Here is a 23,030-nt window from a genome sequence, read left to right as displayed (position 1 = left end):
GCCTTTGTTTAAATGCTATTTGTTGTCAAGCATCACTGAACTCTCTACAAACTCACTCAATAGTCTAAAACCAAATATGCTTAGAACCACAACAGTTACATAAAGTTAGTCTATTTCCGGATAGTTACTTGGCAGATGTCATGTAGAAATCCTTTGACACTGCCTTTCTGGTGTGGCAGGACAGTGACAATGTGCATGTCTGTCCTGGCAGTTTTGCCTATTAAAAGAAAAACAATTCCAGTTTTAAATAGAAGAAAACAAGCCGGTCACCAATTAGGTGTCTGGTAATTATGATATTCACATCCAATGTATGTGAAACTTCAATCGCATCTGCTTCACCAACATAATGTGATGCAAACATACAATGTACAAGACACGGCTGTTTTAAAAAATAAATCTTTATTTTCATACCTTAGGCTTAGCAATAACATATTCACTTATTAAACCAGTGTGTACTTGGATGTAATTTGTTTCATTGTGAGTAACAAGCAGTATTCTATAATAGGCCTAAAACTGCATTGACAAGCTAACAAAATCAACTGTATCATAGACATATGATGAACAGGCATGCACACACATTAAGCTGAACTCCAACCAGCCCCAGCCCCAGCCCACAATAAACTGAGATTAACATTGGGGAGGAACTAGTGTACCCAAGTGTCATACACAGATAATGCAGGATCTTTACAACCAATTAACCAGCCTCGTTTAGTCTGACAAATTAATGTGTTCACAATTCTTGCACTCTTTATACTGTAATTAAACACTGTTAAAAAGGCACTGGGGGTTTGGTTTGATATTATTGTTCCATGTAGTTTGAAGAAGCAATATCTTTCATACACATTTACAAGGACATGACATTTTAACTGCTGATTACAAGACACGATCATTTACATTGCAGTCCCTACAAGCTGAGAACTTTAAAAAAAAAAAAAACCACGATTAGAACTCCAAAAAGAAATGGTTTTTAACCCTCGATGCTGAAAATCTGTAATTCCTTATCCTTACTCATCTGTTGTTCATTTCCATGTACAACATCAGACTATTTTTGTTGAAATGAAAACACAAAATCGAAAGACATTTAAGCTTAAGTTGAGCATTTCTATGAAACATGTTTCCTACTTCTATATATCCATCTCAGATGTCCATATCCAAGTATCTTTTCTCAGATCAATCTACACACACATTTACCAATATTACACTTAAATTCAATAACATGAGAAAAACATGACTTGATAGAAAATTAAACACGTCAGCAGAAAAAACAAGGAAATTAACCCAAAAATAAGTCCGTATATACACACACACAAGCTCAAGGCAAGCTGATGCATAGACATTTACAAAATCAAACTCAAAAGTGTATCTTTTTGCCAAAAGGACTAAATTCGTTTGAAGTCTCATCTATTAAATCAAAACAGATGATGCAGGCACTCAATGTCCGCAAATCAAGTTTAGACACTGGCCATGGCATCAACATTAAAACAGTTCATCAACAGGAAGCCACAAACTCAAATTCAATTTGTCATCCTGAGATCCTTAGATCATCCAATTTGTTTTGGTAATTATCATGCAAATGCTAGTCGCAGATTAAAAACAGCTCATACTTCATGATTAACCATCCTACTCTAAAAAAAAAAATCAAGATAATCAAAATTAAGAACTAGCTAGAACAGAATCTGGGCCTTAAACCAAAATCAGCCACCAAACCCTGTAATCTAGCTTTCAGAGACACACAACAGCATTACTGACATTAGATAAAAACATTAAGACATTCATTCTGCTTACATCTAATAATCCTCAGAAACAGTAGGTCATTAGGATGATCACTAACTCATGAGTATTCAAAAATACAATTTTTACAAGAAAGGGTTTAAAACACTAGTTCAATCACAAATTAATTCCTGTAGAAAAAGCAAAGAAGCAGCCCTACTACAGGGCTTAGTTCAAATGTCAGTGGTTTTGATCTAATATCTGCATCGCAAAAATCTAATCATTACACACCACCATTTTCTGAATCCATGTAAGTTTGTTTTCACAAACATTATTTGTGGATCGACAAACAGTATTCAGTATTCAACTACTCATAAATTCAAAGTTAAAATCAGTAGTGAATCGCAGTCCTGTTTCTACGATTCCGTCATGGATTCAATTCTCTATTCTATAAATAATCATAGATCCTTGATTTCAACGCAAAACAAATATGACAAGAAAGCTCAAGATGAATATGCCAACAATAAACATGCGGAGAAGAAAATGTGCCTTAATCAATTCGGGTGTTGGCAGAGCTTTTTAGATGTTAGACTACCTTATATTTTAAAAGTAACAGGATCCATCTCTCACCTAAAACACAAACACAATACAGAATTAGCCCGTTTGACGAGGCATCTTTTGAGAACTTCATTGTGATATAATTTGAAGCCCAGTATTTTTTTTGTTATCCATTCTGTCAGCAGAATAGATGCATTTAACCTCAAAAAGGTATAAGTCTTTCTTAATAATTTCAGATCTGCAACTAGATTAATTGAAAAAGTCTGTCAAATGAAATATATTCATCTGTGTATTTACATATATTATATATTTACATATATAGTTTTAGTTTCTGTTAAAGTCCATGTTTATAGGTTCCCTTTTCCTTAGTTATTTTGGTGACCTTGGGGGAATGTTCTGTTCTTTGCCACTGCGTCTGGCGGCTCCCCGCTGTGGGGAGAAAGGTTTGCCAGCATTACTCAAGCCTCTCTGATTCTCCCGCGTCTTCAGCCCTCCAGGTCGTACTTGGCCATTCGCCCCTCTGAAGGAGCGCAGTGGTTGACGAGGGGGACGGCTGTCTCCGTGTTTCTCTCGGTTTTCTGTAGTGCGCCTGGAGTTGGGCCGATGCTCCTCAACTCTGTTGACCTTGAGCTCCTGCAGGGGTTGGCCGGCGGAGGAGGCAGGGGGGGAGGGAGAGGGCGTCTGTGCTGCTGGTGGGTCCTTGGCCATTCTCTGGCAAACCTCTGCATAGCTCAGCTTTTTTGCCCCCTGGTGAGAACACAATGGGCAATCATTTAAAATTAAGATATAAAATAAACAAACAACACCAAACGTACCACATATCAGAGTTGCCGTTAGCCAGTAATTACCAGACTTTGACCGGTAAAATATGCTGAAGACCGCTTATCTAAATCTCTCCGGTCAAAATGTCCGGTCAAAATAATTTCCCCTTAGCGCAATACTGCATCAGTTGCGCCACTTATTAGACCCTCCAGAAAAACGCGATTCTGCGATCGCAGAATTTACCAAAAGGCCGCATAATCCCCGCATTTTTCCACACAAAGTTGAGAAGAAAAAAAGTTAACTCGTCTTGACGTGAAGTAGTGATGATGATGATGACGCAACGTCATCAGCTCGCGCATCACAGAAGGTAAACAACACCGTAGAGTAGGGGTGTAACGGTTCACAGAAGTCACGGTTCGGTTCATACCTCGGTTTGGGGGTCACGGTTCAGTACGAGTTCGGTACAACAAGAAAAAGCAAAAAAAAGTCCCAAATATTTATTTTTAACAGTAGTGCAAGTTTTGGTATGAAAATAAGGAACTCTAACATTTGGAATCATTAACTGTATTACACAGTTAAAAACAAACCACAAACAGTACCACACACAATCAGATGGCCATATTATTTATAATGGCTGATGTCAAACTAAAAGGTTAAATAAGCTGAACAACTAAAAAGAATGTCTTGAAAATATTAAAATAAATAATAAAAAAATGTTTCAATCACAATCAATAAAAGGCAATACAGAACTGTATAACATCTCCTGATGTCAAAATATAAAATAAATACAATGATAAATATAAAACAAATACAATCTGTACCTTTAGGAGCAATGTCTAACATGTGTAATTAACTTGTGAGTGTGTGAGGCCATTATGCCTAAATAAAAAGGTACTCAAGCTTTACTCTATTTTCAAGTTGTTCTTCAAAAAGATGAGTTTGTCTACGTTGTCAGTAGTGAGGGCAGATCTGTTGGCGGTAACTATGTCACCTGCCGTCGAGAAAACCCTCTCGCTGGGGACTGAGACTGACTCGGATGTGATTGAGCATGTTTGACGTGTTACCACTAGCATACCGCACCGCTGTCGAACAACGCCGACACACCGTCCTCGTCTGATCCACAACTCGCACCCCATCATTGTTGTAGTCCACAGGGAACCCGAAATGTTCCCACACACCTGATTTAAAAGAAGCAGGTGGGTCTTCTAGCTCCTGTGTGTTGTGTGAACTCGCTATAGCTACTAACTTTTCTTCTTCATGTATTGTGTTCGTTTTGTTGTGTTTTGTTATTTACGGGCGGCTGGCTTTTAGGCGCAATACCGCCCCCTGGATTATATATAGTGTAATACTGCCCTGAGTGACAGACTTTTTTCCCACTCGTAAAAAAAGGCGTATTCGCCGTGTGACTGCATGTGCCGAACCGTGACGTCCGAACCGTGACGGTACGGGACGAATACGGATACCGTTACACCCCTACCGTAGAGTGAACGTGTGGAGCTCACACGAGAGAGAAAACACCAAGCTGAAAAAATCTAATCCATCAAATTTACCGACGAACATTTCTGCTAAAGACCAGGCAAAGCAGTACTCCGATGTCTTGCACGAAAGTGGGGGGAAACTATTCTGCATCCCGTGCAACTGTGTGTTGGAGCATAAGAGAACATCGACGGTGACAACCCACTTTGATTCATTCAAACATTCGAAAATGCTTTCTGCTGCTGCGGACAAGAAAGCCAAACAACTCACATTCACCGAGGCATCAACCTCCAAAACCCTTTCGAGGGCTACAAGAAACGAGGTGAGTAGCCTACAAGATTGAAGCTGGTCAGATAACGAACAAGTAAATGAAAACAGAATGAGGCGGAGAAGTGTGTGTGTTTGTGTGTGTGTGTGTGTGTGTGTGTGTGTGTGTGTGTGTGTGTGTGTGTGAGAGAGAGTGTGATTAAAATAGCCCAATTGCTTTTACAATAAATAAACATTGAATGTGTTTAATTGAATAGTAAAGGGGTTTAACGTTAGTGGCAGGTTGTGTGTGAGAGAGAATAAATAAGACAGCCCAATATTTATTTTTTCCGCATATTTAGCAACTTCCCGCAATTTCACCGCATACAATCACATAAAACCCTGCATGTTTGATCACATAATCAAGGATTTTAGCCCGCGTTTCTCTGGAGGGACTAACTTATGTGACAAACAAGAAGAGTATGTGACAGACAAGAATAGTCAATTCTAATGTCTAACATTTAATATGGAGAAAGAGATGTCCTGTATGGGTTGATTGTGCGTTGATCTGTTGGTAATGCCTCAGGGTTCCGGTGGGCATGTAAACAAATGCATAATTCTGCGCTATACTTTGCAGCCTCACCCAGTTGCATAGCGACTCTTATTGTCTTTTAATAAGCAGGTAGTCATATCATTAGCTAGAACTAGCTAGATCTGATCGATATGGACATAAACGCGAGTGAAGTCTAATCTGACAGGAGAGAGAGAGATCAGCTGCTGCTGACTAGTTGACACACAGCTCTGCATGATCACATGCCGCAGTGAGCGGAGTGAAACACAAACTTCAGGTTAGAAAATCACACGTAGCCAGAGGCGCGGGAAGGTATTTTGAGTGGGGGTGCCGAGGTGCTGGACTCCGGTGAACACTATTACGGGCACTATAGAGCACGCACAAAAGCACTCCCCACACGCAAATACACAGTACACCCGCGACTGTTACAATGAAGGCTCGATAATCAGCTCACGGCATATAGGCAGGGGTAAAGTGCTATTTTTTTTACGAGTGGGGAGCGGACCTCACCTCCTCTAGGGGGGTCTGGGGGCAAGCTCCCCCGGGAAGATTTTTTTTAAATATTGAAGTTAAAAGCATCAATCTGGTGCACTTTGAGAGCAACATTAAGAGATCTGTGGATACATCTCTCAACACCCAGATGAAACACAACTGTAAGCAGATGTTCTTTTTCTTTATGGATTACAAATCACTCCCCTTTCAAACTGTATTCTTGTTTTAATGCCATATAGTATTTCATAACTGTTTTTCCTTTATTCTCTTATTTTGTTTATAACGATAATGATCATATGAAAGTGTGCCGCGGAAATAATCTTTTGAATAATTTGTGACCAAACCGTTTGAGACCCACTGAGATAACTTAGACTAAAGTTAACTATCTAAACACTCAGAGTCCTTTACCTCTATTCTAACATATAAGAATATAAACTGTTTATATCATTTCCTACAATAATCATATCTAAGAGGGTCTTGGAATGACCCATAAGCTGAGGTTGCTACGAGCTAATGACACAAAAGGCAGGCCTCACCAGATCTGATGTTGGAGATGTTGGAGCAGATGGGGAAGGGGCCTCTGTCGCGTCAGACTGGCTGCAGGAGGGGGGAGCCGGTTCAGAGGCTGTTGGGGAGACAGGCTGCACCAAAGGGGAGACCGTTTCCTTTGGCTCAGGAGGCTCAGTTTTTTCCTCTTCGTCTATAGTAGGAGAAACACTAAACAAAAAAAACATAAAAAGGTGAGTAATTTTCCTAGTATATGACCCTTTGTCTATAACATTTTAGCTTGGAGTAAACTTTACCTTAAGACTGGAGGTGCAATTGCGAGCGGTGTCACAGGAGCAGGTTTAGCAGCCGGGGTAACAGGCTCCGGCGTGACGGCAGCATCTTCAGACTTGTTTGTGAGACGAGTCTCGTTAACCTCTTGGCTCACAGGCTAAAAAAGAAGTTTAAATTATGTGCATTCATACAATTGTGATATAAACGCTAGGTATACAAGACATCAGAGTAAAAGGTATCAAGGAAGAAAATCTTTTTACCTTGTTGGTCACCTTTAGGCCGCGCACAACATCAGAAAGGCGCACCTCTGGCATGGCATCTCCCCGCATACTGACCACAGACCCCGGCAGAGGAGGGAAGCTCGAAGCCTCCAGGTCAAACTTCGGTGCAGGCTGTGCCTTGGCCTCCATCACAGGGACAGGCTTCTGTCATTAAAATACAGTTTCAGTAAACGTGAAGTTTGCAATAAAAATACTATTATACCTGAAAAACGTTTGAATAGGAGATACCATCTGGACCTCATCGGTCTACACAGGAAAATCTACTTTAAAAGAGGACATTTGCTGACCAGGGAATGTTCATCTTCTCTTCTTCTCCTCATGCCTCTGTTGATACCTCTCCTAGAATAAAAAATATTATTATACATTAGATGGGTATTCATATCAATGTAACATTAACATTCAATAAACAACACGCAATGCAATGAGTGGAATTTTCCTGAAACTGACTATGAAAGCAAAAAAAGAGTTGGATTTACTATGTGGAGAGTAGACAATATAAAATGTCACGGTGAACAGAGTGTGACAGGACATGATACAAAAACTGAAATTATTCACAACACATAACATACACCTCAATACGCATTATTTGGTTGCAAATCTTTATCTTCATAGTAACACTATAAGCAAGATAATATGTCCTTACCGGCCCCGGGCAGCTCCGTTCAGATACCCATTGGGTATGGAGGCGTGTGGAGAAAGGTCTTTGAAGCTGAAGGAGGGTACAGCGGCTGTTGTTGAAGCGGTGCCAGTCAGCGCTCCTGAGGTCTCACTGGGCGGTGGACTCAAGGGACCAGAAAGACCGTCCATCAGGCTCACAAGAGGGGGCATGTCTCCGGGTCTTGGGTTGCCCTTAACATGGTTTCTAGGAATCACAAAAGACACATATTTCTTATTACCGACTTCTACCATGAAGAAGCAGAATTAACCTCCTTCAGCTCTACTCTGAAAGAACACGATGTCATCGTGACTTGCACCTACCGGTTCCTGCTCATGGGTCGTGTGGTGTTGATAGAGCTGGAGTTTGCTTCGTAGTTCCCAGGATTGTTGTAACCATTTATGAATCTGCTGTGCGGGAAAGGGGCCTGGATAATCAGAAAAGCAGTAAGAGAGAAAATTAGAGAAAATACTACCTGCAAAATGTATTTCATGGAATTTTTTTATTTTTGATTGTGTAAATAGTTATAAAAAAAGAATACATTTCCAAAGATCTGACTTCAAAATGACAGTACGAGCATGAGGTCTAAAACCACCAGACTAAGGGACAGTTTCATCCCACAGGCCAGAATGTTAAAGACCTGAAGTTTTGAAAGAACATAGATAACATTCATCCGTTTGCAACTCACATATATCAATATTCCAATGACTGTATATAGACTAGTCTGCACAGTTTCTATCACATTCAATTTTATTTACTTGTACTATTTTATCTGTTTTATTGTATTGCACTGTTGGAGGAGCCTGTGACCTAAGATTTTCATTGTCATAACTACACTGTAGCTATGCACACATGACAATAAAAGCCTTGAAACATGACATTATTATTACCAAGAAAATCACATTGTACACATAAAAAGGATGTTAAATCAAGCAGTCATGTTATTCTAATAAGTATAAAATATCCAGACTTATAGCTTATATGGCCACTAAGTCTGAACACTGAGGCTGAGAATATCGTTGTATCAAAAACCACATTAACTGCAATGAACACTCACTGCTATAAGTACCTTGAGTCACAATTACTTTGTTCTTGACATTTCCCTTTTTTAGATATACTGAACAACACATTCAGGTTCTCACCAGTGGTGTTTCAAAATAAGGCATGACGGAGGGGTTCCAGGTTGGAGTAACCACCGGGTACACAGGGTACTGCTGCTGAGCGCTGTACGGCTGCTGCATGTAGACCGGGGAGGCATACTGAGCCTGGGGCTGGGCATGCTGACTGTACACACTGGAGTCCACACTGCGGAAGGCGTTCTTACCAAAGAATGTGTTAATGGCCTTAATGCGAGCCTGGGGACAGAGAGACAGAGAAAGATAACACATTTAAAAAAAGAGAGATAATCATGTTTGCCAAGAGTAAATATGTTTGACGCATCTAGTGTATGAGAAGCTTTGAAGATCTGTCCTTTAGTCCCCTTAGATCATAGATAATCTCACAGTCATTAGGTCATACAACGCTGCACTGACTAGGGAAAAAAAAGGGGGGGGGGGCAGGGAGATACAGAAGAAAAGTTCCTCCCAGCCAGCCACAGTGCATATGGGTCAATCCAAGCATGATACTGATCATCACCTGGGTTAAGACAGGACCGTTATTAAGTCATAGCCTCAATTGTTTTTATCAGAGGCACTGAAGGTCAATTCAAAGTCCAGCTGAAAAAGGACGTATTAGATAACGGAGACACAAGTGTAAATGTCACTTTGTGATAAGAATGGATTATCAAACTCTCTGGAAATACTAGGTGTGTAAGGGTTCTAAGAAACACCTCCTTGCTTATCAAGTTCCTTTGCACACAAATCCCAAGGTCACTCCCGAGGCTACGGCTTAACCAGAGTAGCGACGGCTGACAACACAAGTCTAATCTTGTGAAACACAGGGCGTGCTGGGTTCCATACTAGAGTCTGAAACAGAACCAATTATAAACAGTGTTAAAGTCTGAAAAAAAGATTCAACTGAGTAGCGTACTGAAGTCAATCACAGGTAATTCATTGCAGTGACAATACTCACCATGATTGGTTTTCCCAGGAACGTTTTTACTTCCTCTCTGAGGTACCTGTAAGCCTGAGGACAAAAGGAAACAGAACAAAATGTTAAAAATTCTTGTTTTCTTTTAGATCTGGGAAATAAAAGACAGTAGTGCCCTTCACTGTCAGGGTACTGGTGTATTTGTAGTTATTGTAACTGTAAACTTGTTACTTGGTCATAAGTAAATTAAGTTACTGTAATAAGTCAAACATCTTTTACTACACTTAAAATACTGCAATCCAAAATCGTGCACCTGCACCAAGGTCAAGTAAGACACTTTTGGTTGCAAAAAATAATAGAATCAGATCACGTATAGTGATTAGTTCTACTGTAAACGTTATTAAAGAGCTATGTATGGCATACTAATAGTCTTTATAAATGTGGAGACTTACCTGTTGTGCATCCATGTCTGACTGAAATGTTATGTACCAGTTGCTGTTGTGTGCAAACTCAGCACTCAACACTTTTGGACAGTTTTCACCCTTAAAGAGAGCCTCCACTTCCTGTGGGAGAGATGCAAGGCACATATATTACATGTCTCCCTCCAACACTGAATTCACACAAAATGTCCCATCGGGTTACCCAGAAGGCTCTGAGATCACAAGTTATCAATGAGCCATGATATATAAACACTACAACAGATAAATCCCTATAGTTTAATATCAAAATGCAGTGAGGCTGGTAATGCACATCACGGTCTACACCCGACTTCTTGTCAGCAGATTTGTGTGATCCCGTTGTGGACAAGCAAGAGCATGTTGGTGCAGTTTGAAGGATTTACTGCACAGTAAGATGGGCGGGTCTTTACCTCAACTGGAGTAGTCTCTGGCACCTCTCTCAGAATAATGATGCAGCGACTGTGGTTTGGGCGAACCTTCTCTCCAGTTTCATCAACTTGCACAATGGGAGAGGCTGTAACAGAGGAGAGGCTTTAATACACGTGTCTCACCATCTGGAAGTAACACCTACACAGTGTACTGTTGCAGACTAGGCTTCTCTCTGGTATATATATATATATATATATTAATGCTGTAAAAATTATCGCGTTAACGGCGGTAATTAATTTTTTGAATTAATTGCGTTAAAATATTGAACGCATGTGCAGAATGGCCCGCCCCATACAACATCCCACCAGTGGCAGCGCCAGGGTATGGCTGGGGTAGGCTACACCCATACCAAGAAATGGCTTAGCCCCACCATGAAAAATGATGTTAAAGTAAGCAAACTAAAGTCCGCCAACTCGCCCCGAGAATTGCACAGACAGCAGTTAGTAAGATTGATTTCAGTAGCCACTTGTCTCGAAATACCGAAGACCAGAAACGGTTTTGAAAACTTTTGTCACGTAGTGATCGTCTTCTCAATAGAACATCTTTGATAATGTCTTCTGGCCAATCAGAATCAAGATAACGGCGTGGTGTTGTTGCAGGAAGTCCCGACGGGGAATACTTTTGCAGTAGTACAGGGGTGCACATAACTGGTATGCAGGTTATGTGCGTAATCTGAAATGCGTACCGTCACAAAGCGCATTTGCGTACGACAGTCGGTCTCCGTGTGCACAGACAGGACTGCTGTTAACGTCGGTCTGTACAACGGAATTGTGCCAAAACTACGCCAACCGGCTGCGGAGGGAGACTCCCCCCCTTCACTGGAGAACTGCGCTAAAACAGCTGATCACAACGTTCACACTCTGTGGTCACGAAGTACTCCACTAGCCCCCCCCCCTGAAAAAATGAATTTATGCCTATATATATATATATATATATATCAGCATAAATTCATTTTTTCAGTTTGTGTCAGGGGCTTTACTTTTACATTTATAAAGCACCTTTAAAAAAGGTTACTCAAAGACACTTTACAGATACATGTTAAAACTAAATAACAAAAACAACAATATTAGTTACACATGAGAGCAGCTCCGAGTGGGAAGTGTTTGGCAGGTTAAAATATAAACTGTTTTTGTTCCGCCACCTCTGTAAAGTATTCTTTCTGGGTTGGACATATAGGTAGGATGTATCCCCAGACAAAGAAAGACTTCTTTAGTGGCTCTGCAACTGTAAAGGACAAGCTAAAGACATCAGACAGATAAAAGGCCCAGAGAAAATCCCCATCCATCAGCAGAAACCCTGTGGTGTCAACATCATGTTGTGGGATCTTAGCAGTGACTCGCTCTATTTAATTGGTAACTAAAATGGATCATTACACCATCTCATCTGTTGTGAACAGTCTACAAGGTGACCAATCTAAACAGAAGTCTCACACCGTGTGTGTATATATACACACTTTGGTCAAAAATACTGTTCAGTGTTTCTATTCAATTACTCTTGTTGAGAAAAACCCTAAACACTGAAGTTGTTAAGTGTTTTAAGTGGGCCAGGGAACTACCACAACTAACAAAAGCACCCAAAGCATGCATTGTTCTCCCCATTTCACCTATGTTTTCTAATAAAATAAGTTCATTTAAGTAGAGAATGTTTTTTAAGTTTTGTATGGATTCAATCCATAAACGTAAGTATTAGTGATGCAAAATATTGGTTTTTTTAAACCGATACCAATAACTTCCTGCTTCTTAAGACCGATACCCGATAATAATATAATATATATATATTAAATGTACCTGTAGTTTTTGCACACCTGGTGGTAAAAAAAGACTAGTGAGCAAATGACATGAGCATTACTACTATGAACAAAACAAAGCCAAGAACAGTTTTGACTGTGCAGCTGGCTTTGGATTCACCGCTAGTTTAGCAGCGCAGGCGTCTTCGTACGCTTTTAACACACCATCGTAGCGATGGCGATATTTCAGGTGACTAATCAGGTTGGAAGTATTATAGCTCGTTGCCTTTTTCCCTCCTCGTGGAACTTCTGCATTGCATTTGTTAATACAAATAGCAAGCGAACTATCTAACTCTGAAACTTTGAAATAGTTCCATACTACCGACGACATGTTTGTTTACTGTCCTGGCTTCACAGCCGCACACCATTTACGTCACAGCCAGGCATGAGTTAGGGAGCGCTGGATTTGTGAAAAACTCCCCTCTTCCTAAACCACTAATTGGCTAGTTGCACAAGATGGCGTCTACCAACTTCCGGCGGCTGGGTGTGCGGTTGTAAACTTCCGGTCTACAGTAGAGCGGTAGAGGGAAGAGCGATAGATAGCGTATAGATAGCGAGAGAGATAGCGTATAGATATTATATAGGCACTATTTTACACTCGATGTCTCCAAGACCTACCAAAGGTTAACATCAGTGATGTACATCGGCTGGTACAAGCGGCAGGCTCAGCCCCGAGGAGCAAAAGAGAAAAGGGGTTCAAGATGTAGCTACATATCCAGCTACGTCGACAATTATGAAGGTAAGTGACAAACAAAGCTGTAGTTACTGGCTAACTTTCACAAATTGACAGTCTTGATACAGTGTAAAGCGTTTTAATGATGTTCTATTACGTTTTTGGATAACATGAATGATATCCAATTCCCCACAGTTTCAAACAATATCTACCTTCAGGGAGAGTGAGCGTCAGGGCTAGCTGTTACAGGTCCATGAGAAAGCATGAAAAGCCTCACGATCTCAGAGTAGGGAGGAAAATAAAAAGTGTTAATCGGTTCAAAGCCTCAATCAGGTTCATGTTCTGGGGTTTTGATTAGGGATCGACCGATATGGCTTTTTCAAGGCCGATACCGATACAGATTATTAGTAATCTAGGAGACCGATAACCGATATTTGGAACCGATATACATTTGCAGTAAAATCAGAAAATCTTGGTGTCAAAATGTAGAATAACACATACTCCAACACAACTTCTTTGAAATGCATTTAAGCATATATTATGTTTAATTAACTTTTAAACATCTTACAACTGGTTTCCTCTCTGTGCCCTTTTCTTTAGTGCAGTCATCTGCAATGAGTTAGAGAGAGAGACAAGAAGTGGGGCTGCAGGCTGACATGCTTAACTAACAATAATGCTTAATTTATTATATCTGTCTATCTAGCACTAGTGCTAGCTAATGTTTGGCAAACTATTAAAAGTGAGGCTATTACAGTAGACCTAACGTTAGTCTAGTAGCCTCACTTCTAATATTTTGCTAAACATTTGCTAGATACATGCTGGCTAGCTAATGAGCTTCACATATCAACCTGAAAAACTGCGAGGCTCCACTCGCAGCCCCTCCCCTCCACCACAGTTACTCCTCTGCGAGACGCTGAACGCACCCCCAACTCTGACTGACTTCCCGCGTCCCTGTGTAACTGATAGAATTGGATCATAAGATCGTGGTGTTTTTGCAACTTCGGTTTAACACATGTATGGCTCTGCCGCTCAGCGCTGCTGCTTGCTTCAGTCTGTGTCTGTGTTCTTTCGCACCTGCCTGTAATCTGAGAAGGTCCCGCCTCTCTGGCTGGCTCCCATCCGGAAAATCTTCAATAATAGCCTATCAGATAGCGCTGTGGGCAGGACATTGCTCGGGTACACAGAGTGGTGACTGCAGCCAGAGAAACGGCCGCATCAGAGCCAAAGTTTTATCGGCAATTTGATAAAAAAAAGGCCGATACCGATTATCGGTCGACCCCTAGTTTTGATGTGGCAAGAGTAGGTAACCTGTGATTTAGGATTAAGGATAAACCCAGCTAGCTGACGTGTTGCAACAGATTACATAGTGACAATACATTTGCTCACATCAACTGGTAGCTAGCTATGTGTGTGTAGCATGAAGGGGCTACAGATTTATTTTCGTTTTGTAACCCTCTCGTGTAAAATGATAAATACATTAGCTAAACCCAAACTTAGCTTTCATCAAAGATTGTTAATGAGAGGTTGAAAACCGTCTCTGCTTTCATGGAAACCTCAGAAACTGGTTGCGACGGCTGCTGTTCTTTACTGAATGGTTAGTATAATCCATGTAGGGTCCAATTATTTGTATTGGCCAGTGTTAGGTAAGTGCTGGTTTTGTACCCTACATCTATGTTAAGCTGTTCAACGTTCTACTAACACTATTTTATGTAGTTATAATATAAGATAATACATTGAGAGAGCTGAGACAGGCTATACAAGCGTATCTGTTTGAATGTCCTTAAATTACAGTATTCCAAACAGCAGAACTTCTGTGTATGTGATGTGACTGACAAGCTGACATGGTTTAGCCTTTTCCCACACCTACTACTTGCCTGATCAGCTTGCTCTCAGCTTTCTCATTTGTCTGTGCTGTATTGAAGCAGTGTCCTAAATGTAAAATGACTGACATTTTGTTTTAAGAACTGTTCACCTGTGGAGATTGCAGTGGCAAAGTGTTCCTGTGTAGCTGGAACAGCACTCTGCAACCACAATGTTGCACTGCTGTTCCAGACCGCACACTACTCCACACTCAACCTGGCTGCTGTACCCCCTGTCCTCAGCTGCACTGAAACAGAGCAGCGATGGCACAAGCCAAGAACCATGGTAAGTACAGTATGTGTTCACAACCAATCCACGGAGTATTTCCTTTGTGCCAAGAGCTGATTTAGTATGTTGCATCAACAACCTTTTCAATTAATTTGACAATTATTTTGTGTAATTAATAGGGTGTGAAACCAGGCAGAGTGAGTGACATGGTGTTCATTTCCACTATGCCAAAGCAGTTTACAGTTGCTGACGGTGTAAGGTAATATATATTGTCCTAAGTAATTGTATGTAGCCTGCTCCAACTTTGTGATTGTTGTCTGAGTGTAAAATTGTTCTTAAAGTCCTAATTATCATATAAACATGTTCAAAGGAGTACACGTTACAAGGCCGTGCGGTGGGGGGGCTGCCAGACCCAGATGTCCTCAAAGTCAGCGAGGCATACAAGGACTTCTCAGCAGACATCGCACCATGAAAAAAAAACGAATGGCTCACTACTCAACTCAACGACTAACACTCTTTCAGAGGATATGTTGGAAATGCACACATTATATATATTTTTTGCATCTACTTTCTGGATATTGTACATCTGTTCATCTGTTATATAAACTAGCATTACTTAAATATGCAGAGACTAATTGAAATGTTTAAATATGTATTTTTCCCCCCGATATAACATCAACCTATGTTTTGTAAAAGTTTATTAAATTAATCTGTAAAATGTTATCATATTGTGGATTTATTAAATTATGTATTTTCCTTTGTTATTTATGTGTGCGTTTGTTTTGAGGATATAATTCATTAGTACCTAAACATAGTATGGTATAACTGCTTTTTGTAATGAAATACACAATTGGTTTGGGAGCAAGAAATCTTTTAATCGTTGTTGCCCAGGCTTGCCGAAATGAATGGAAACTTATCTCCCGATTATAACATTAAATTGTGTAACTTGCTGCTGTTAAATTCCGTCAAACTATGTGCAATATATACTTTATATACATATGCCATCTTTAATAACTAATATATATACCGGGCTGCTAAATCCTAAGAACTGCTACAGGATTTGATTTGTAGATTTGATTTTTATCTTTTTTTTTTAGCATATTGTTTATTATATTATAACTTAGTACTATTTAACGCAAGATATTCAATACTAAGCTGTCTGTGGCTCTTTCCTGCTTCAACGCTGCAAATGTCCCCTCTGTGGGACTAATAAAGGTATTCTGATGGTGATAACGGGACAAATTTGTACAAAGGGGCACACAGCAATGTAGTGCCGACTTTCTTACACGCTGGAAGGTCAATCGCTTTTCTTTACCCCGAAATCCGCTCATTCTTGCTCTCGGTGTGACATAAACTGTCAAGCTGTCAAAACTCTGTACTCAAACCGGAAGTACTCAGCCGCACACCCAGCCGCCGGTAGTTGATAGACGCCATCTTGTGCACAGAGCCTATACCACAGTACTGGCAAAACGGGAGGAGCCGAGTGAAAAACAAGCGCCCCTCATCCCAATCCACCCACACCGCAGTATTTTTTTCTTTTACCCAAAAAATATATTGTATATTATCGGGGCTATTAATACTTTTATCAGGTTTATCGGGATGACGTCATAATTCCTAATATCGGGCCGATAATTATCGGGCAAATAATTATCGTGCACCCCTAGTAAGTATAAATGAATCTGCGAGAATTCCTCACAAATACAGGCAGAACCACAGTACTGGTACCTCGCAGTATTTCCAGGATTAGGTCCAAGTCAGTGGTGAGGGCTTTGATGTCCTCCATGCAAGCAATGGTCCAGATGGGAACAAACTGATCACTGTCCATCTGGGATATTAGGTACAGGTCCTTAGATAGGTTCTCTCTGCAAACAGTCAAAACAACATACAATTAAAAAATGTTTAAGAATAAGTGTAAACAATGGCTGTAAGACAAATTAATTATACCATTAAATTATAGCACTTTGGGTATACTAATACACGCCATTGAAGAAGAGTTGATTTATTAACCGTTGTGAAACACGTAATTAATTTAACAATATTCAAGGGCAAATATCTATGTGTGGTATAAAGGGGACTTTGAACATTGCTTCAGTACTCACCTTGAAAAGCAGAACTCAAGCTGTTTCTTTAAAGACTCTCTGAGGCTCTCCTCAGACATTGGTTCTTCCTTACAAGCATCACCATCGACGGTTGATTCGCATTGTGGGTCAAAGGCTAAATATGCCAAGTCAGGGTTGTCAGTTCCATTAACAATGCCCTCTGTAGGTACAGAGGCAAAGTCAGCAGTGCTGTCAGGATATTCACCGTCACATCCTTTTCCCCCTGAAGAGGGAACGTCTGAGTAACCTAAGATAGGAGGCAAGCAGGAACAATGTTTGTGAAATAACTGCCATGTTAAGATAACAGCATCTATTGCTCTAAACAATTGTTGTCATGCTTCGTCTTTGTTGCATAACCACAACGGTTTCCTTAAATGCCATGTTTATCTGTGATAGGCTTTGTGATCAATAATACTATACATGTCTACGTGTCACATAGTCTTTCTCCAGACTTTAGTGCTGGGTCCGCATTTACTGTATGTAAGGGGAAGATAGAGATAAACTAAAGTTCTCTGCACACAGAACTAAAAGAGCTCATACCGTCGGCCATCTCAGCGGGAGGAGGGTCGGTCAGCAGCCACGGAGCATCCTCGGTCCCCTCCGGGACGTCGCTCTGGGTGGCTGGGATCTCCTGCCACACTTTAGCATTGGGGTTCAGACCGGCTCCCTTTGTGGTAACCTGCATGATAATAAGAATAAACATTGAGTCACAGAAAAAAAGTTTGGGACACCCTTCACAGAACGTTACAAATAAACATAGCTGTTAGAGACGGATGCAGTGTTTGGATCATCTTGTTTTAAAAAACAGTACGTTTTAACATGATGGTATGCAGAGGCGGCGCTAGGGGGTGGCTACTTGGGCTCAAGCCCCGGATGTTTCGCTTAAAAAAAAAAAATTAATCAGCAGCTGACAACAATGTCATCACCAGCATCAGCAGCTGACAACAATGTCATCACCAGCAGTAGAAGAAGAAATGGAGAAATGGATGATGTTTCAGGTTTGTGAATCTAATGGTGATATCTGCACTCTGGCTGACTGAGTAAGAAGTGAAAAAGAGTGATGTACTGTAATGTTAATCTTATAGCTAGTAAACATGGAGTAACCAAGGCAAGGCAGGTTTATTTATATAGCACCTTTCAACACAAAGCAATTCAAGGTGCTTTACAAAAATGAAAGACATTCAGACAAAGGCATTTAAAAACAGTAAAAGATAATAAAAGAAACATTAAAAGAAAAAGTACATGAATAAAAAGTTACAGTGCAGTTTAAGATATGAATAGTTCACACAGAAGTTCCACTTTACTGATGAACACAACGGCTCAGTTTAAATTAAAAGCAGCGACAAAAAGATAAACCACACTAAGTCATTACCCTTATATGTTAGTATGTATACAGAACATGACTAAAAAGTATTCTAAGATGTAACGTTAACCCTTCATACCTCAGTCTACTTTTAAGACACTAAAATAACGTATTCCAATTTTTATTTTGTTTTCGCGCGTGGAATTATACCGGCTCTCGTTTCAGTACACATAACAACGGAACCATAGCAACGGAACTGACAGGCAACGGAACTGACAGGCAACACTCTGAATCCGATTGGCTGTGACTGCATCCACTCAGAGTGCCCGATTCAGAAACGTGACTCTTACACTCTTTACGCCACAAACAAAGATGGTGGATGAGAATAGATCTATAAAACGATAAGCAATGCGCAGTGGATCGGAAGAAGACGGTGTGTCGGCGTTGTTCGATAGCGGTGCGGTATGCTAATGGTAACACACGCCAAACATGCTAAATCACATCAGAAGGCATCACCCAGATTTTCCAATCACCGGAGCCCGGCAAAAGACAACAGCAGTTCAACAGCTGATCCCCGCTGTTTTTAAGAAGCCAATAGACATGAAAGCCGAGAGACCAAAATAAATAACGGAAGCTTTTGGCATATTTTTTCAACGACTTTGCGTTCTTGAAACACTTTCTTATTATTTATGATGTAATATTTTCAAGACATTCTTTTTAGTTTTACAGCTTGATGAAACCTTTTTGTTTGACATCAGCCATTATAGATACTATGGCCATCTGAGTGTGTGTGGTACTGTTTGTGGTTTGTTTTTAACTGTTTAATACAGTTAATTATTCAAAAATGTTAGAGTTCCTTATTTTTAAACTGAAACTTGCACTACTGTTCAAAAGTAAATAACAACAAACCTGGAATTTTGCATTTGGGACTTTTTTTGCTTTTTCTTGTTGTACCGAACCGTACCGAACCGTGACTCCCAAACCGAGGTACGAACCGAACCGTGACTTCTGTGAACCGTTACACCCCTAGTCCCCGGTGTTCCAGGGAACTCACCAAGTGTCAGAAAACACAACCCTCTCTCTTTTCCTCCATACCCAAATCTCTAAAAACGGGGCTGCAACGGATCTAATACAGACTGATCTTGAATTATTTTCTACGTCACAGAAGTGGTGCTCCGCTTATTGGTCAATTCTCCATCTATCAGGGGAATGTGGGGTTGGGCCACGGCCGGCCATTGCGCTGGAGACGCTGTAGTACATATGCCAGGCCTGTAAGTGGCGCTGTAGTCTGCCAAAAAAGCAGCGAAGAAGACTTCCCGCGCATGGTTGCCCTTCTGTTTATACTCTGCTCTGGTTCTCTTTCTCCCTCCCCGAGGCAAGCGTTTGCTCCCTCGCTGTAATTCTCTCCGGTAGTCCACCAGCAGAAGACAAACCCTCCTCTCCGGCTCTTCCAAGGAACGAGGGGACCGTGCGGCAGAGTTTCAGTTAGATTTTTTTTCGCCTGTCAACATGTCCGTTAAAGTTTAAATCTTCCGGACAAAATTAGAAAAGTGCCGGTCAAAGGTCTTCTTTGTTATTTATTGAGCTTTAAAACAAATGAATAATGACTCTATATAATCATATAAGAATAAAACAAGGAGGACGGAGATCTCTTTTTCTCCCCCTCTTCTCCCCGCTGCAGCCCAGCAGCTGATCTCAGAGCACGCGCCCCTCTCCTGCAGGGGGGCGTGGTGCAGCTCACAGAATCAGCCCCTGCAAAAACAGCGCTAGAAAGAGCAAATAGAGCGAAATGAGGCATGGCTAACATGCAGGATCTGTTTGGTATTTTGAAAGAAAAACTATTTATATACTTTATATACTTTATATAGGTATGGCCCTCCAATATATTGTTCAAATATAGCATGATATGTCCCCTTTAATGTATTATTAAGGTAGGGTTAATGTTGCTCTCAAAGTGCACCAGATTGATGCTTTTAACGTCAATATTGGAAAAAAAAAAAATCTTCCCTGGGGGGAGCATGCTCCCCCGGACCCCCCTAGAGGAGGCGACGACCCCCCTAATGGATGTTTGGTCCACCCCCCACTTGTAAAAAAAATATCACTTTACCCCTGCACCCCCCCCCCCCCCCCAAATATGCTGACCATGACGGTAACAATGTTTTCACAGAAAAGGGGCTTGTTTTTTTGTTTGGATTTTACAAAAATAATGCATCCAACCCATGTCAATATATAAATGAAAGGCCAAAAAGGACCTCAGGAAAAAAACAGTATTCCATAACCAAGTAATGAAAATGGTATGAAAGCAGTTTATACACGTTGCAAGCCAGTCACCCATTCGTTTAAGTCACAACTACTCAAGGTTCAAGGCTAACATCATGCCTCAAAATAACAGCTTTAGGACTGACTCCATTACTCTAATATATATTATAGCCAATCCAATGAATGAAGAAGATTCTTCACTGATCCCTTAAACTAGTTTTCCGCCTTTACAAGGGCTCAGCTCTTCACACACAAACCATCTGACTGGGGTTTCATTGGCTCCCTCATTACTCTGGCCTTGCCTCTCCAACGGTCACATGTTACCATACATGGCGCAGCTCTGCCTCACAGCGTGACTTGAACAAGGCGTTTTGACCTGTCATCCTTAGCAAAACCTTGAGTGTGCTGTGTCATTTCTATTAAACCAATACTCAAATCTAAGTTTCAAAACATCCTGCATTCCAACATAAGGTTATAACTCAGCGTTTCTGGGTTTGCATTGAAGCACAGAAGCGTTGCTCTGAAGATCGGGAAGAAAGAGCACATGGTGCCCACACAGCCATATGCGACGAAATGCAAGATCCTTTCTCTTTAGGTTGGATATTATAAAGCTGCATCCAAACAAAAGTCGTTTGTGGTTAAATGGGTATCAAATCATCTTTGCATTCTTCTTTCAAAGTGAACGTATCCGTGTCGTGTTGCCATGACCTTTATCACGAAACTCTTTGATAGCGTATTAGCTATACTTGTGTAACAGCTAACATGTAACACAAATCACCCGTAGTAGTCGCCAAACATGAAACGTAAATGAATTGAACAACACATTTAGCATAACGTGAAATAAGGCGAAGTGTCCATTTTCCCCATTCATTTTGATCTAAAACACGTGTTGGGTGGGTAAGCTTGTTTGTTGCGCAGTCCTGCCATATTGTGACTGGCGACTCCATAAATACCTTCGTTTAGCTTACTAGCTTAAGTTTACTAGTAGACCGTTAATATTATAACCGCATTACTTTACACCCCTGAGCTCATTTGTTGTACAGGCTGACAGTAACGTCTGGTTAACTGTCCGTGTAAATAATGAAAGCCGTGGTGCATAACATGATATTATTTCCAGTTTGAAGTTACTAGTTAGGTCGAGCTACAAACGGGAAGAAGGACGCAAACAGGTTGTCGCATGTTAGCTAACGTTGCCTCTTCCAGGCCCAAAACTCACCATGCTGCTTCGATCCTCGCTTTCTTACAATGTCCTCCTCAGCTCCAGCAGATCTAATCCCGTGTTGGTTTTATTATCTGCGACGAAGGTTCAAAAAAATTACTGGCCCCACGTATTTAGAGCTTAGTCGTCCGTCGTCGCAACTACCGTCTCCCCGGTAACGTTATTCAAACGACCGAACGTGCTCCAGTCCAAACAGTGCGGTCCACAACTTTGAAATATTCTAACGGGTGTCGACTGGTTTCAGGTTAACAGAAAAAGCGTTTCCCCATTTAATGAATTATGTTCTTTAAGATCTCTCCCTCATCCCGTAGGTCAGCTCCAAGGCACCGAACATCCAGCATGTGACAGCTGCGTCCTCTGTCTGCCCCCGTCCGTCCCGACCAACAGGCTGCACTCCGCCTCCACTTTACACCCGGCAACAGCGAAGCTAACGCGGTGTAGCAACTGTGACCCTATGTGAGGTCACCGCTGCAGTCGAGGCGGTGCCTTCACAGACCTTGTGAATTATATGTAATATTACCCAGTGGTGCAAGAAGTATTCGGATTCTTTACTACAGTAAAAGTAGGAAAACCAGATTGGAAATAATCCACTGCAAATTAATGTGAATAAAAACGTAGTTAAATTAAATGATGTGAAATGTACTTTAAAGTATTATTATAAAACGTATTATAATGCTGACATACCCGTTTTGTTTTGTTGTATATGGTTCAGGTGGAGCTACTTTGATCCATTTTAAATCCTTTTGATTGTTTGACAGACAAAAAATAATAATGCTTTGTTTTTATGATTTATGGATGGATCATGTTTTGTATGTAGAAATCTAAGTCTGAAAAGTAACTAGTTACAAAAGCTGTGAGATGATTGTAGTGGAGTAAAATGTAGAACATTTCCTCTTGAAATGTTGTATAGTAAAAATGGAAATACAAGTAAAGTGAAAGTGACTCAATTTATTTTATTTAACATTTATTTAGTTAGTGTTCAATCCTGGTGATTAGAATAATACCCAACATTGGAAGAAGTATTCATAAATGTTACTGTAAAAGTGTAGAGTAAAATAAAAAATAAATACTTATGTACAGTACTTAAGTATATTTGATTAATAACATTTAACCACTGGAATTAGTATCGTCTTTAAATACTCTTTTAGGCTCAAATT

The 23,030-nt window shown here is 40.6% G+C and overlaps 1 protein-coding gene across 1 annotated transcript; it reads right to left on the bottom strand.

Moving 5' to 3' along the window:
• Window positions 1–380: 380 nt before the first annotated feature.
• On the bottom strand, window positions 381–22,375 carry larp4ab (La ribonucleoprotein 4Ab). Its single transcript, XM_034082546.2, has 15 exons — window positions 21,871–22,375; window positions 17,633–17,771; window positions 17,093–17,339; window positions 16,719–16,855; window positions 10,428–10,531; window positions 10,012–10,122; window positions 9,602–9,655; window positions 8,674–8,886; window positions 7,855–7,958; window positions 7,520–7,738; window positions 7,164–7,215; window positions 6,856–7,020; window positions 6,619–6,752; window positions 6,352–6,532; window positions 381–3,015 (listed from the first exon to the last, which is right to left on the bottom strand). Exons 1-15 carry the CDS (start codon window positions 21,871–21,873, stop codon window positions 2,638–2,640), a joined length of 2,241 nt encoding a protein of 746 aa, XP_033938437.1. The 5' UTR covers window positions 21,874–22,375; the 3' UTR covers window positions 381–2,637.
• Between the last annotated feature and the right edge of the window lie 655 nt (window positions 22,376–23,030).

This window comes from Pseudochaenichthys georgianus, chromosome 5 (assembly GCF_902827115.2).
Source record: "Pseudochaenichthys georgianus chromosome 5, fPseGeo1.2, whole genome shotgun sequence".
In the NCBI taxonomy this organism is placed as follows: Eukaryota; Metazoa; Chordata; class Actinopteri; order Perciformes; family Channichthyidae; genus Pseudochaenichthys; species Pseudochaenichthys georgianus.
Note: the sequence above shows the minus strand (reverse complement) of the source record. Positions and strands in the feature narration are given on the sequence as shown.

What these genes read in the sequence shown, in the direction of transcription:
- larp4ab (XM_034082546.2), bottom strand. An exon ending in CTTATTTTGAAACACCACTG is followed by an intron (nt 7,959 to 8,673) that starts GTGAGAACCTGA and finishes CTGATTATCCAG; the next exon opens with GCCCCTTTCCCGCACAGCAG. An exon ending in CATCTCCAACATCAGATCTG is followed by an intron (nt 3,016 to 6,351) that starts GTGAGGCCTGCC and finishes TGTTCTCACCAG; the next exon opens with GGGGCAAAAAAGCTGAGCTA.